This window comes from Indicator indicator, chromosome Z, assembly GCF_027791375.1.
Source record: "Indicator indicator isolate 239-I01 chromosome Z, UM_Iind_1.1, whole genome shotgun sequence".
NCBI classification, from domain to species: Eukaryota; Metazoa; Chordata; class Aves; order Piciformes; family Indicatoridae; genus Indicator; species Indicator indicator.
Genome location: NC_072053.1, coordinates 82,616,736 through 82,630,499, shown reverse-complemented (window position 1 = coordinate 82,630,499; position 13,764 = coordinate 82,616,736). Strand labels below are relative to the sequence as shown.

At 45.2% G+C, this 13,764-nt stretch overlaps 2 protein-coding genes across 2 annotated transcripts in view; one reads left to right on the top strand and one right to left on the bottom strand.

The window, feature by feature from the left end:
* ACO1 (aconitase 1) overlaps nucleotides 1-311 on the top strand; it is a 28,835-nt gene extending 28,524 nt beyond the window's left edge. Inside the window, exon 20 of the mRNA XM_054397273.1 lies at nucleotides 181-311. Within this exon, the coding sequence (XP_054253248.1) occupies nucleotides 181-294 (114 nt within the window). The 3' untranslated portion in view covers nucleotides 295-311. The remainder of the gene's footprint in view (nucleotides 1-180) is intronic.
* Nucleotides 312-4,992: 4,681 nt separating this feature from the next.
* RIGI (RNA sensor RIG-I) overlaps nucleotides 4,993-13,764 on the bottom strand; it is a 32,636-nt gene continuing 23,864 nt past the window's right edge. Inside the window, exons 15-18 of the mRNA XM_054397650.1 lie at nucleotides 13,303-13,473; nucleotides 9,244-9,395; nucleotides 7,501-7,647; nucleotides 4,993-5,292 (exon numbers count right to left, since the gene is read on the bottom strand). Coding sequence (XP_054253625.1) covers nucleotides 4,993-5,292; nucleotides 7,501-7,647; nucleotides 9,244-9,395; nucleotides 13,303-13,473 — 770 coding nt within the window. The remainder of the gene's footprint in view (nucleotides 5,293-7,500; nucleotides 7,648-9,243; nucleotides 9,396-13,302; nucleotides 13,474-13,764) is intronic.

Below are 13,764 nucleotides of genomic sequence, written 5' to 3'. Positions count from 1 at the left end.
CTCTTCAGCAGCTGGCTGTTGTCTAGGGTGATAGAATACTGATGTTCAGTGCCTGCTCATGTCAGCTTTCTGTCACAATTTAAGATGGCAAAACTATCACCATAGTCCTTCTTTTACTGTGTTATCACATAACACGTGGAAGGTTCTGCTACTTGAATGTCTCTCTTTGACCCCCAACAGCTGGACACTGGGAAAAGCTTTGAGGCCACCATGAGGTTTGACACTGACGTGGAGCTCACGTACTTCCACAACGGCGGCATCCTGAACTACATGATCCGAAAAATGGCATCCTAATCCAAAACACAAACAAAAAGCCCATCCAGGTGCAAGCCTGCTTTTGGTGAGCACACTGAAATCATCAGTTTGAAAGCATGAGCCATAAAGTGAACACCTTTTTTTTTTTTTTTCCTTTCTTCTTGGATTATATTAGAAAGCTTGTTTACAGTGCTGGATTATTCTGTGTGCTGGGAAACCGGACACGCTTTGCCCAATTAAAAGTGAACATCATTTATTATTTGGGTGTTCTTTTATTGTATGATGGGTGGCTTGACTTTTAACCTTAGAATACAAGTGCAAAAGTCATTAAAATAACTGCTGGGAATCTGTGGAGCTGTTCAAGATCACCCTGCTGATTTTGTAATACTTGGTCTCTTTAGCTTGACTCTGACATTAGTTCTATGCTCATATCAGTGGTCCAAAAATTAACTGACAGTATAAAAAACAAACAAATCACTGGTTGTTTTTTTTCCTTCCTGATTACCTGATATTGACCTGCTTTCTTATTCAGTTGACCAGAATCTGAATCTAATACTGAAATTAATTATTTAGCTGTTTATTAACTTTTTTTTTCAAAATGTGAACTTCTTTGTTGTTTAAGATCTATGCCTTTGTGAAAAGGTGGACTTATTGGGGATAATATTTCTAATGCATAAAATTAAATTTTATTTTCAAGAAGTTTGGTGGTTTGTTTTTGGTTTTGTTTTGGGGTTTTTTTGTTATGCTATCCTCAGATGCAGAGCACAGGTTTGACTTTTAAACTCTTCTCCTTATCCCTGTAGGAGCAGAGTCCTTCGGGTCTGGACTTCTCATATATTCTTGTTTTCTTTGAGTAATCTGCATGAGACAGAATGAATACAAACACCATCAGATGCTGTCTGTCTGGTGTCTGGCTGACAGTCTTCTGTAACCCAACAGAATACTGCTGTGATGGCCTTCCCTCTGTTTTTCTGTCATGAAGAGGACAATCTGCCACAATTGGAAGATGTTTGTCAGCAGTTTGCATGGTCCTTGGCCACTTAACTTAGGGTCCTTAACCCTAAGCTTTACAACTTAAAGCTTTCATTGAAGTCAGTGACTGCCCAACCCACAACACCACAGGAATGTGTTTACAGTGATAACAAATACCCTTTTACAACAAGGTTGTAAGTTGGAGGACTAATTCTTAGTCTTAGCTGTATTAAGAGCAATTGACACAACAATTAACATAGTGGAGAAATTCTTCCAAATCAGTCTAGACTAGTGTGTTTTTAGTCAGTTGGCTACAACTGTGTCTGGTAGCCAAGACAAAGAAAATGGTTCTGAGGGAGAAGTCTAGAGGCTTGAAGAGAGGATAGAGGTTGCACTGTACCAGCAACAGGATGTTTACAGCAAACAGAACTCCTCCAGCAAATCCAGCAAAGGCCCTCTAAGATGTTGCAGGGCCTGGTGTATCTCTCATATAAGGACAAGCTGAGAGAACTGAGACTGCTCAATCCCCAGTAAAGAGAAAGCTCAGGGACATCTCTGCTGTTCTTTTAGAACTATCTGGCACAGAGAAGATGCAATCAGGCTCTTTTCAGTGGAGCCCAGTGACAGAGGCAGAATCTGAAACACAGGAGGTTCCCTCTGAACATCAGGAAACACTTTTTCACTGTGAGACTGCCTGGAGAGGTTGTAGTGTGTCCATCCTTGGACATCACAGAATCACAGAAAGATAGGGGTTGGAAGGGACCTCTGGAGATCATCAAGTCCAACCACCTGCTAAAGCAGGGTCACCTACAGCAGGTGGCACAGCAGTGTGTCCAGGGAAGGAGACACCACAGCCTCTCTGGGCAGCCTGCTCCCAGGCTCCAGCACCCTCAAAGTGACATTTTGCCTTATGTTTAGGTGTTGAAGTGCTGTGGGGATGCATTCCTGCACAAACTGCTGCAGGTGAGAAGAGGACCTCTAGAGGTTCCTCCCAACCAATTCTGTGAAACCTCTTAACAGCTGCTAACATGGTCATGTTATTGGAGATTATTTAGTAATAATTAATCAACTTTGAGTTCAGTTGAAAAAAAAGTTACATATTTTCAAAGGCCAAGTAGAGTGCTGGTGTTCTTCCCCTATCCTCCCATCTCCACTGAAGTTGTACTGAAGGTAGGCTTGTTGAATTCCTAATAATGTGTTACCTCAACCTTTGTTACACTCATTAAGGCTGAACTGCAGACTTGCTTTAGTCTGCAGTCATGCCTTCAAACAATGGGAAAAGACTACAAGTCCTCAACTTCCCAGTAGTTAGTGTTAGAGAAGGGTAGATCTAGACTGGACATTAGGAAGGAGATCTTTGCTATGGGGGTAGTGGAACACTGCAGTAGGTTGCCCGGGGAGGTGGTGAAGGCCCCATCCCTGTAAAGATTCAAGGTTAGGCTTGATGGGGCTCTGAGCAACCTGATCCAGTCAGGGATGTCCCTGCTTACTGCAGGGGTGTTGGGCTAGGTGAGGTTTTGAAGGTCCCTTCCAACCCAAATCATTCCATTGTTCAATTAAGAGGAAAAGACTAAAACTCCTCAAATCCCTTAACTTCCCAGTAGTTACCACTATAAGCTGTGAAACTTCAGAATGATTATTTTTTCATGCCCAAGAGTCCTGAAGTAAGTCAGTCACACAGCAAACTGATACTCATGTTTTTTTTTCATGTACTTTTAATAGGAAAGTGCAAAAATCAGCCTTTTAAAATGTTTGTTTCCAGTATATTTGGAGGGGAGGAATTACCCAGCCCTATATCATCTTTGTCCATTATTTTGTGTTTCCTTGTTGAAAGCAACTATTAAGAAGAGTGAATTTACCAGGTGAAAACTAAGCACAGAATAGGTCACTGTTGGACTGAGATTCAAGCTTCCTGCACAAGCTTTCACTGTAAAAGGCAAGGACCAGGGGTAGAACATGAGGGAGTGCTCACAAAGTTGGTTTTGCTTTAACATAGCACTGTTTAAAACAACACCACAAGTCTCACAGATTAAGGTTTGGTATGTTAAGCAATTTTTTGGATCCTGAGTTAGGTTCCTGTCCAAGGAGTTTTGTTTCATTCAGAGTTCAGGTGTTTCAGACACATACTTCTCCTACCTCTATCAATAATGTGAGCTGAAAATATATTTGATCCTAGTTCCAGAAATATGGAAGATTGAGCTTGTTGTAGATAAAGAGAACTCAGCAGGTGCTTTACAGTGTACAAATTGTCAATGTTTTTCATAAAAACTGTGAAAATTCCCGTTTTTCTGAAAGCAGACTGGGATCTGGGTGGGGAGGAGGAATTAAAAGACACTAATACGTAGACTGTTCCAATTCTAGATCACCTCTGACAGGAAGGCTGCAGAGTTAGTGTCTTGAGAGATTTCAGATGCCAATTCATGAGACAGGACATCAGGGTAAATGCTCATCACCATCAAAGTCAAGCTTCTCCACCCATCTTCACAGGGCACTGCCTTTTCCTCTTTGAGGTTTCTTCACTTAGACATCACATAGAAAGGTGTCCATTCTGCAACTTCAGCAACAGCAGCTTGACAGCCATGCAGTCCCAGCAGAAAACAGTGCTGCCTTTTTAATCCAGAAGATGCTTCCTCCAGTAGGGCTCTGAAGCCCTGTTGCCCCTCTCAGACTGTCACAGAAGCATTCTCTATTATAAAGATGGATTTAAAACATCCACTAGCTCCCTTACAGAACAGTCACTGGACATTTTCTCTTTATTGTGTAGATCCCAAAATGCACAGAGCATTAAAAGTTGTTTTTTCAGGCTTTAAAAGTATCTCAAGTAGCACTAAAGGTCTCAGTATGTATAACCCACGTTGTCTGCATGGAGGTACTACCTCCAAGGTAAACCATGGTGCAAACTACATAGTAAATCACAGATTTACCTCCATGGTAAACCATACTATAACCTCCATGGAAACATGGAGGACATTCTGACTCACCCAGAAATGTTGAAGTTGTGGCCTTTCAGCTAAAATGAGATCAGCAGTTAGTCACTCAGCTTAATTTTGGGGTTGTTTTTCAGGCCAATTTCTTTTTCAGTAGCAAGGATTAGGATCTAGATGCTTAGCTGTGTAGAATTACAGAATCAGTCAGGGTTGGAAGGGACCACAAGGATCATCCAGTTCCAACCCCCCTGCCATGGGCAGGGACACCTCACACTGGATCAGGCTGGCCAGAGCCTCATCCAGCCTGGCCTCAAACACCTCCAGGGATGGGACCTCAACCACCTCCCTGGACAACCCATTCCAGGCTCTCACCACTCTCATGGGGAAGAACTTCCTCCTCACATCCAGTCTGAATCTCCCCACTTCCAGCTTTGTTCCATTCCCCCCAGTCCTGTCACTACCTGAGATGTAAAAAGTCCCTCCCCAGCTTTCTTGTAGCCCCCTTCAGATACCGGAAAGCCACAAGAAGGTCTCCTGGGAGCCTTCTCTTCTCCACACTGAACAGCCCCAACTCTCTCAGTCTCTCCTCCTAACAGAGGCACTGCAGCCCTCTGATCATGATGATATTAGCACATCTACTGAAATATTTTATGAGAAAACACAATTACTATTTTTTTTTTGTAGTGGCCATACCAGCCTTTTTTTCATTTAGCCAGATGCTGATGCCTATCATATCAGACAGCATAAAGGACCAAGAACATTTTATACATGGAAACAGACCACCCACTCTTTTGCCTCCATGCAGCAGGGTGGTGATGTGTGCTTTAAAGTGCTGAGCTCAGATGGACATTTCTTCATCATCAAAATTCTTCAAAGAAAAATTGATGTTTTTCCACTTCTGGAAGTCCATTTGTCTCCCAGTTTCAACGTTCTCCACTACAAAGCTTTTGATTTTGATGACGGGCAGGTTGTCAAACATCTTGTACTTGGCTATGATGCCCCAGTCATGGTGGCAGTTACTGTTTTTGCAGTGCATCTTGCTTTTCTTCTCAAAACAGTCAAACTGCATTGGTTTCTGGTGTGGCTTTGTTACATAACGCTCCTTGAATGCATCTCCTAGGACAGTGTGATGAGATACCTGAAACAACAGGTGACAGAAATGCTCATTAGTAGAAACACCATTCCTCTTTTTTTTTTTTAACTGACATTGCCCTTTCCTCTCACAAAAAAACCCCAAACAAACAAACTAACAAAAACAACCCAAACCCAACATTTCCCTGCTGAGGTGCTTCCTCTCATGGAAGGTCTCAACCTTCCAGCCTCTTCGCTCTTTTCATAGAATCATAGAATCAGTCAGGGTTGGAAGGGACCACAAGGATCATCCAGTTCCATCCCCCCTGCCATGGGCAGGGACACCTCACACTGGATCAGGCTGGCCAGAGCCTCATCCAGCCTGGCCTTAAACACCTCCAGGGATGGGGCCTCAACCCTCTCCCTGGACAACCCATTCCAGGCTCTCACCACTCTCATGGGGAAGAACTTCTTTTAGATCCCATTTATTAAATATTAGGTACTGGAAAGGCCCAGGCCTAGGCTTACCAAACTAAAATGACTACATATCACCAGTCACCAGCTTACATATACTTGAACTTTGCTTAGTTTCTCTAAAAAACATGCTTTTGAGCCTTGTGCATGAAAATAAGAGAGTCACCTGGATGAGGAAACACCTTGATAGACTCCTGCTTCCTATTCTTTTTTTTTTTTTAAACCTATGTAACCCCCAGCTTTCCATCAAGGGGGGATGCAATTACTTTGGAGTGGTAGAAAAAGTAATCTTGACAAGGTGAAGGAGTTACAGGTGGTGGTTGTAACAGTCATAACCAAAGATTTAAAAAAAAAAAAACAACAACAACAAAACAACAACCCAACAAAAAAAACCAAAAACATTTAACAACTTACTCTGAAAGAATATGTACAATATGAGCAAGAGTCTGAGAACACCTCCTGGAACTGCAACTCCCATTACATGTATAAGCTGAGCTATTACAGAACTTTGGATGATTTAAAATACTGTGAGGGCTTACTTGCAGGGAACTTAGCAAAAAAAAAAAAAAAAAGTCTTCCTGAAGAGTTTACTGAACTCTTTGGATCTGTTTGCACAGCTGTAAGTGCTAAGCCAGCAGCACAGAATGGAGTAACAGTCAGAGAGGTGCCTGGTAGATGCCCCTTGTTATTTGTCCAAGAAATGTCACTTCATTTTCACAAGGCTGAGCTACTCCTAACTCTCCCCACCTGTGGACCTTCCCTTTGCAGAGGACTAGACAACTCCATCTATCAGGTTGGATGAGGCCTTGAGCAACCTGGTCGAGTGGAGGGTGTCCCTGCCAATGCCAGGGGGGTTGGAACTAGATGATCTTCAAGATCCCTTTCACCCAAACCATTCTATGAACCTGTGAATCTGTGGAGTGAGTAGGTAGAAATCAGCTGATTAAAAACAACTACAGAAATATTTTCTTGATTAAAAGGGGAAGTGCCTGAAAGCAGGCACCCTGCAGTGCTCAACTGTGACCCCAAGCCCTTTTATCACAGCTGCACTTTTCAGAGCAGCACAAATAGTAGAAGCTTTGAAAGAACAAACTTCTGAACTAGAAAGACTCAAAGTGCCCAAGGAAAGGCTCTGTTTTATGATCACCACTTGTGTAGAGCATTGGCTTCTTGGGCCTACAGAGAAATTCTTTTAATTTCAGAAACAGAAGAAAAATGTCTCCCATGACATACATAGATGCAAGGTGAACTATCTAAAGAAGGGGAAACAAAGTTAATATTGAGGGATTGAAGGGGTCCTCTTGTAAAACCATGGTTTGCCTTGCCTTTCATAACTGAAAGCTGACCTGTGAGCCAAGGAGCTAAAGAGTGAGCTGATCTCAGTACTTGGATAATTTTCAGTCAGCAGAAATGGTGGGAGAAATCTCTTCAGCTGTAGGGAGGCTTCGAGTCTTAAGCTAATCAGGAAAGTAAATACCCAGCAGCTATATTGGGAGGTTATGTCACTGGAGATCACTAATTTTCCACAAACTTCTTCAGTTTCTCAGAGAAGAGGGAGTTCAGGAAAACTGAAGCAATTCCTGTCATATCACATCTTGAGCCATCATCACCATCATTACCTGCTACAGAAACAGTCATGACTGGTGCTGTGATTTACTGGCTTACCCAGGATTTTTTTTTTTCCCTTCTCCAGTTTCCACAAAGTAACCTATTTTCCACACTGATAAACAATGTTCAGTCCAATAATGCTGACTTCCATTGGTGTTGCCTGGGTGTGGAAGGTTTCCATACAGAGGCATACCTTTATAACTCTGATGTCATCTGTACTGCAGGCATAAGCTTTGCATTTTCCACACAGGAGATTCTTTTTCCCTTCCACTAGCTGAGGTCTTGTTTCTTTCTTCCTGAAGTCTCTTAACACCTTCTCCTTAATTTGCAGGTCGTGTATCTTTAATAGATAAATAGGAATAAAGATCATTATGGAATTAAGAGAGGCCCCAAAATCTGTCTAAACATCACTCAGGATAAGTAGCATCTAGAAACCTATGACTTTAAAAGCAAACCAACAAAACATGCTTTGTTCTACCAACTCATACCAAAGGAAGAACATTTGTCAAGTTGAGAATGTGAGGCTCAGATCAGAATCTGTGATGATCAGCATTTATGCCATCTGTTCCTTCCTCCTCTCTATCCCTCTGTGGCCCCTTTAGGGGCTATTCTGTCCTTCTGAAGGCCTAAGTCATGTGAGAGTCTCTGCAGCAGAAGTAGCTCTGCTGCTTTGGGAAGTTCACAGTGTGGAAAGCAAGCTCCAGAGACCACAGAAACTGCAGGAAGAGGCAACAGCCACAGCCTGGAGCTGGGAACCTGTAGCACATAGAATCCTAGAATGGCTCAGGTTGGAAGGGACGTCAGAGATCATCTGCTCCAACCTCCCCACCATGGACAAGGACACCTCTCAACTAGACTCAGCTGATCAAGGCCTCATCCACCTGGCCTTCAACACTCCCAGGAAGGAGGCATCCACAACCTCCCTGGGCAGTTTATTCCAGAGTCTCACCGCCCTGGTACTGAAGAACTTCTTCCTAAGATCCAGCCTAAACATTGGTTTATGAATCCTTTCATTATGTGAACATCTTCATACCTGGACCAGAAGGCTTTTAAATATGTGTTATGGTGAGGCTGACATGCAATATTCTGATGCCTCACAACCTTGTGTCTTACTCATGCAGAAACAGAGTCCTCTGAGAAGAGCAGCTGAGTCTAGTTGAGAGGCATCCCTGCCCATGCTGGGGAGGTTGGAGTAGAAGGTCAATTAGGTCCCTTCCAACCTGAGCCATTCTCTGCTGAGTGACCTGAAACCAAATGTAATCAACAGCTTGGTCCTACATAGAGGCCGAGCAGATGAAGGCTGATACAGCAGATCAAGGGAGGTTCTCCTCTCCCTCTACTCTGCCCTGCTGAGACCCCACCTGGAATATTGCATCCAGGTCTGGGCTCCCCAGTTCAAGAGGGACATGGATATGCTGGAGAGAGTCCAAGGAAGAGCCACCAGAATGATGAAGGGACTGAAGCAATGCCCTGTGAGGAGAGGCTGAGAGCCCTGGGGGTGTTTAGTCTGGAGAAGACTGAGAGGGGATTTAATAAATGTTTATAAATATCTGAGGGCTGGGGGTTAAGAGGGAGGGGACAGGCTCTGCTCAGGTGCACCCTGGATAGGACAAGGGGCAATGGATAGAAACTACAGCACAGGAGGTTCCACCTCACCATGAGGAGGAACTTCTTCACTGTGAGAGTCACAGAGCACTGGAGCAGGCTGCCCAGAGAGGTTGTGGAGTCTCCTTCTCTGAAGACTTTCAAGCCCCATCTGGATCATTCCTGTGCCACCTGTGCTGGATTCTATGGTCCTGCTCTGGCAAAGGGTTGGACTCGATGATCTTTGGAGGTCCCTTCCAACCCCTAACATCCTGTGAGCTGTGAGCCTGTGAACTGTCATACAGATCATGCCTGCAGATTTTGAGTATGAAAGCCCCACAGGGGTACAAACCTTCCTTGCAAATGCTGCTTCATCCCAGTTCTGCAGCTTCTCTACAGCTTCATTCATCATTTCTTCTTTGTAATGGTTGTGTTTCTCATTCTCAACCACTTCTGTTTTGCTTGTCACAAGGATGCACTTGCTGTCCCTTGCCCTTCCACGGCCTGCACAGCAACACATTCATCCTTTTTTAGTTACTCTTACCAAGATGTGCCAAAGCAGAAGGCCCTTCTGGGTAGCTGCCTTTTGTTTCCCATGTTCAGATTCAGGTAATGCTGCTTCTAAAGAGCATTCTCTCAGCTCTTCTTCAATCACAAACCAGAACAAGAAGCCCCCCTTCCAGGTATCCTCATGGACATCCCCCAGCCAGTACTGTACTGCCTGGTTCTGTGGCTGCCTCACTTAAGTTCAGGCAACAAAGCTGGTGAAGGGTTTAGAGAATAAGTGTGAGGAGCAGCTGAGGGAACTGGGGTTGTGTAGTCTGGAGAGGAGGAGGCTGAGGGGAGACCTCCTTGTTCTCTAGAACTCCCTGAAAGGAGATTGGAGTGAGGTGGGGGTTGGTCTCTTCTGCCAGGTAGCAAGCAATAGAACAAGAGGAAATGGTCTCAAGTTGCACCAGGGCAGGTTTAGGTTGGATATTAGGAGAAACGTCTTTCCTGCAAGAGTGGTCAGGGATTGGAACAGGCTGCCCAGGGAGGTGGTGGAGTCATCATCCCTGGAGGTGTTCAAGGAATGTGTGGACATGACACTTTGGGATGTGAGTTACTGGCCTTGGTGGTGTTAGTTTGATGGCTGGACTGGATTATCTCAGAGGGCTTCTCCAAACAATTCTATGATCTAATTCTATGCTTGACATTTCAGTTATTGTACAGCATCATTCTGCCTTCCTGAAGAAGGAAAGTTCATCTCAGTCTGCCTAGTTTTCTGCCCTGCTAACTGATGTCCATGAAAACCAAAGAGTAGTCTACCACAAGAAACCTGAGGAACTGCTGGCATGGGAAGAAACAAGAGCAAGTGCCATCTTTGTCCCTGCTGCCTGCCTGCTTATTGCTGCTGTGACACAGGGAAACTTCAGAAACCTCAGGGAGTGGTTAGCAGTTTAGAAGATTCCCCCAAATCATGATTTTATGTGGTTTAAAAACTCATGCAACCTGTTTTCTGTGTTCTTTACTCTGAGGGTGCTGGGAACACTGGAACAGGTTGCCCAGAGAGGTGGTGGAGGCCTCATCCCTGGAGACATTCAAGGTCAGGCTTCATGGGACTCTGAGCAACCTGATCTAGACAGTTACTGGAGATGGAGAGGTTGGACTAGGTGAGCTCTAGAGGGTCCCTTCCAACCCAGTGCATTCTGTGATTCTTTGTATCTTAATGGCTTGTTAAGAGTGAACAGTATCCTGTTGCTCATAAACTGGAATTCTGGGCCCATTATTTCATCATAAGGCAAGTCCAAGAAAACCACAGGACACAAACCCTGAAAGCAGAGGACTTAGTACAGTGGAGATCACATCCCAACAACTTTTGAAGGTAACTACTTGGGTGACAGGATAAAATATTGCAGAGGCACCCCTGAAAGATGTTGGCAGTTTCATAATAAGCAGAAAGACCAAACAAATGCCAGTATTGAGTGTGGCTCTGCATTCCCCTCTACTGGCTGTGTTGTAAACCCACCAACATGCATGACCAGACTATTGAATCACAGAATTATTTCAGCTGGAAAAGACCTCTAAGATCATCAAGTGCAATCATCAATCCAACATCACCATGCCCACTAGACCATGGCCCACAGTGCCATGTCCACACATTTCTTGAACACCTCCAAGGATGGTGACTCCACCACCTCCCTGGGCAGCCTATTCCAATCCCTGACCACTCTTGCAGGAAGGAAATTTCTCCTAAAATCCAACCTAGACCTGCCCTGGTGCAACTTGAGGCTGTTTCCTCTTGTCCTATTGCATATTACTTGGGAGAAGAGACCAATCCCCACCTCACTCCAGCCTCCTTTCAGGGTATTGTAGAGAGCAATGAGGCTTCCCCTCAGCCTCCTTTTCTCCAGACTAAATCCCAGTTCCCCCAGCTGCTCCTCATAGGAGTTGTTCTCCAGACCATTCACCACCTTTGCTGATAGACTGCTTTAGACAAGGCAAGACAGAAACAAAGTTCCTGTTTGGTTTTTTTGGGTTTTTTTTTCTGATCTTGAATGTTAGAGGTTTGCAGATGCAAGGACCTCAGTTACCCATGAATAGCTGAGTTTGTAACAAGTCACTGGGCTGGGGAAGTTCTTCAAAACCAAGGCAATTCATGGAACTCCACTGCAGCAGCCCTCTGTATATTGTCATGGTCAGAACAATTTGCTCTGATCACAGCTTTTCCAGACACTCCTCTGCTTACATGTATGATTATCATAGAATCATAGACCCATAGAATTGTTTTGGTTGGGAAAAGACCTCGAAGATCATCGAGTCCAGCCATCAACCTAACACCATTAAACCATCTCCCAAAGTTTTCCATTTGAAGGATCAGCCCTCAACAAAGTTCAAAAGCTTTGTGCAGCACGGCTACCTTGCACAGCAAAAGAAAACTCAGACAGTGTCAAGGAGTCAGTTCTGTGAACAGATTTTTCGCATCATTTCCCATCAGCTAAGGTCCCATCAGTTGAGACCCCATCAATTAAGGCCCCATCCCTAGAGATACTCAAGGTCAGGCTCAACAAGGCTCTGAGCCTATACCTAGTGGAGGATGTCCCTGCTGACTGCAAGGGGGTTGGACTAGATGACCTTTGGGGGTCCAGCCCAAACCACTCTAGGATTGATTCTATGATTCATCTGACTTCACTTAAAGGCACAGAGGAACGGCAAGTCACACACATATTACTACAAACATGGGTTTGATGGGTGGACCACAAGATGGATAAAGAACTGGCTTGATGGTCACACCCAAAGAGTGGCTGTCAATGGCTCCATGTCCCAGTGGAGGCCAGTGACAAGTGGAGTCCCTCAGGGCTCAGTCCTGGGACCTGTCTTGTTCAACATCTTTGTTGGTGCCATGGACAGTGGCATTGAGTGCACCCTCAGCAAGTTTGCTGATGACACCAAGCTGTGTGGTGCAGCAGACAGGCTGGAGGGAAGGGATCCATCCAGAGGGACCTGGACAGGCTGCAGAGGTGGGCACAAGCCAACCTCATGAGATTCAACAAGACCAAGTGCAAGGTCCTGCAGCTGGTTCGAGGGAATCCCAAGCACAAATCCAGGCTGGGCAGGGACTGGCTGGAAAGCAGCCCTGAGGAGAGGGACTTGGGGGTGCTGGTGGATGAGAAGCTCAACAGGAGCTGTCAATGTGCACTTGCAGCCCAGAAAGCCAACCAGAGCCTGGGCTGCATCAGGAGAAGTGTGGCCAGCAGGGCAAGGGAGGTGATTCTCCCCCTCTGCTCTGCTCTGGTGAGACCCCACCTGGAGCACTGCATCCAGTTCTGGAGCCTCTATTACATGAGGGATCTGGACATGCTGGAAGGTGTCCAGAGAAGGGCCACCAGGATGAGCAGAGGGCTGGAGCTGCTCTGCTGTGAGGACAGACTGAGAGAGTTGGGGCTGTTCAGTCTGGAGAAGAGAAGGCTCTGAGGTGACCTTCTTGTGGCCTTCCAGGATCTGAAGGGGGCTACAAGAAAGCTGGGGAGGGACTTTTTAGGATCTCAGGTAGTGACAGGACTGGGGGGGAATGGAATAAAGCTGGAAGTGGGGAGATTCAGACTGGATGTGAGGAGGAAGTTCTTCCCCATGAGAGTGGTGAGAGCCTGGAATGGGTTGTCCAGGGAGGTGGTTGAGGCCCCATCCCTGGAGGTGTTTGCAGCCAGGCTGGATGAGGCTCTGGCCAGCCTGATCCAGTGTGAGGTGTCCCTGCCCATGGCAGGGGGTTGGAACTGGATGATCCTTGTGGTCCTTTCCAACCCTGACTGATTCTATGATTCTGTGATTCTATTCTATTCTATGATTCTTCTACAGCATTCACAGAGTACACTTTTATGCCCATTTATAGCCCAAAACAGGCTTCTAAAGTAACAGCTGTGAAATTCCATACCTCTGACTTGGATCATTTTGGTGACGTTGCCGAAGTACTCATAGAGCACAACGAGGTTGCACTCAGAAATGTCAATGCCTTCATCAGCAACAGATGTGGCAATCAGCAGTCTGCAGTCCTTGTTGGTTCTGAATGCATCCAGTATACCCTTCTGCATGGGGAGGGTCATACCTGCAGCAGTAAGAAGCTGGGTCAGGAAAAAGAGTTCCTGGAGCAAGACTTCTGTGTTTGTTCTTGGGTGAAGTGATTAGAAATGAGCATCTGCTCTTCATCTGGGAAAGTACTTGGAGCCTGCACATCAGGCTGGCTGCATACTGCACCCACTCCTGATCAGGAGGTCCTGTTGATGTGCCACAAGAATTGTCTCCCCAGGAAACTCCATTTCAGACACAATCCCTAGCTGAAACTTATTTGAGGCACCTGGTGCAGTGTTAGTTGTTTTAAGCCATGCAGAATTATTTT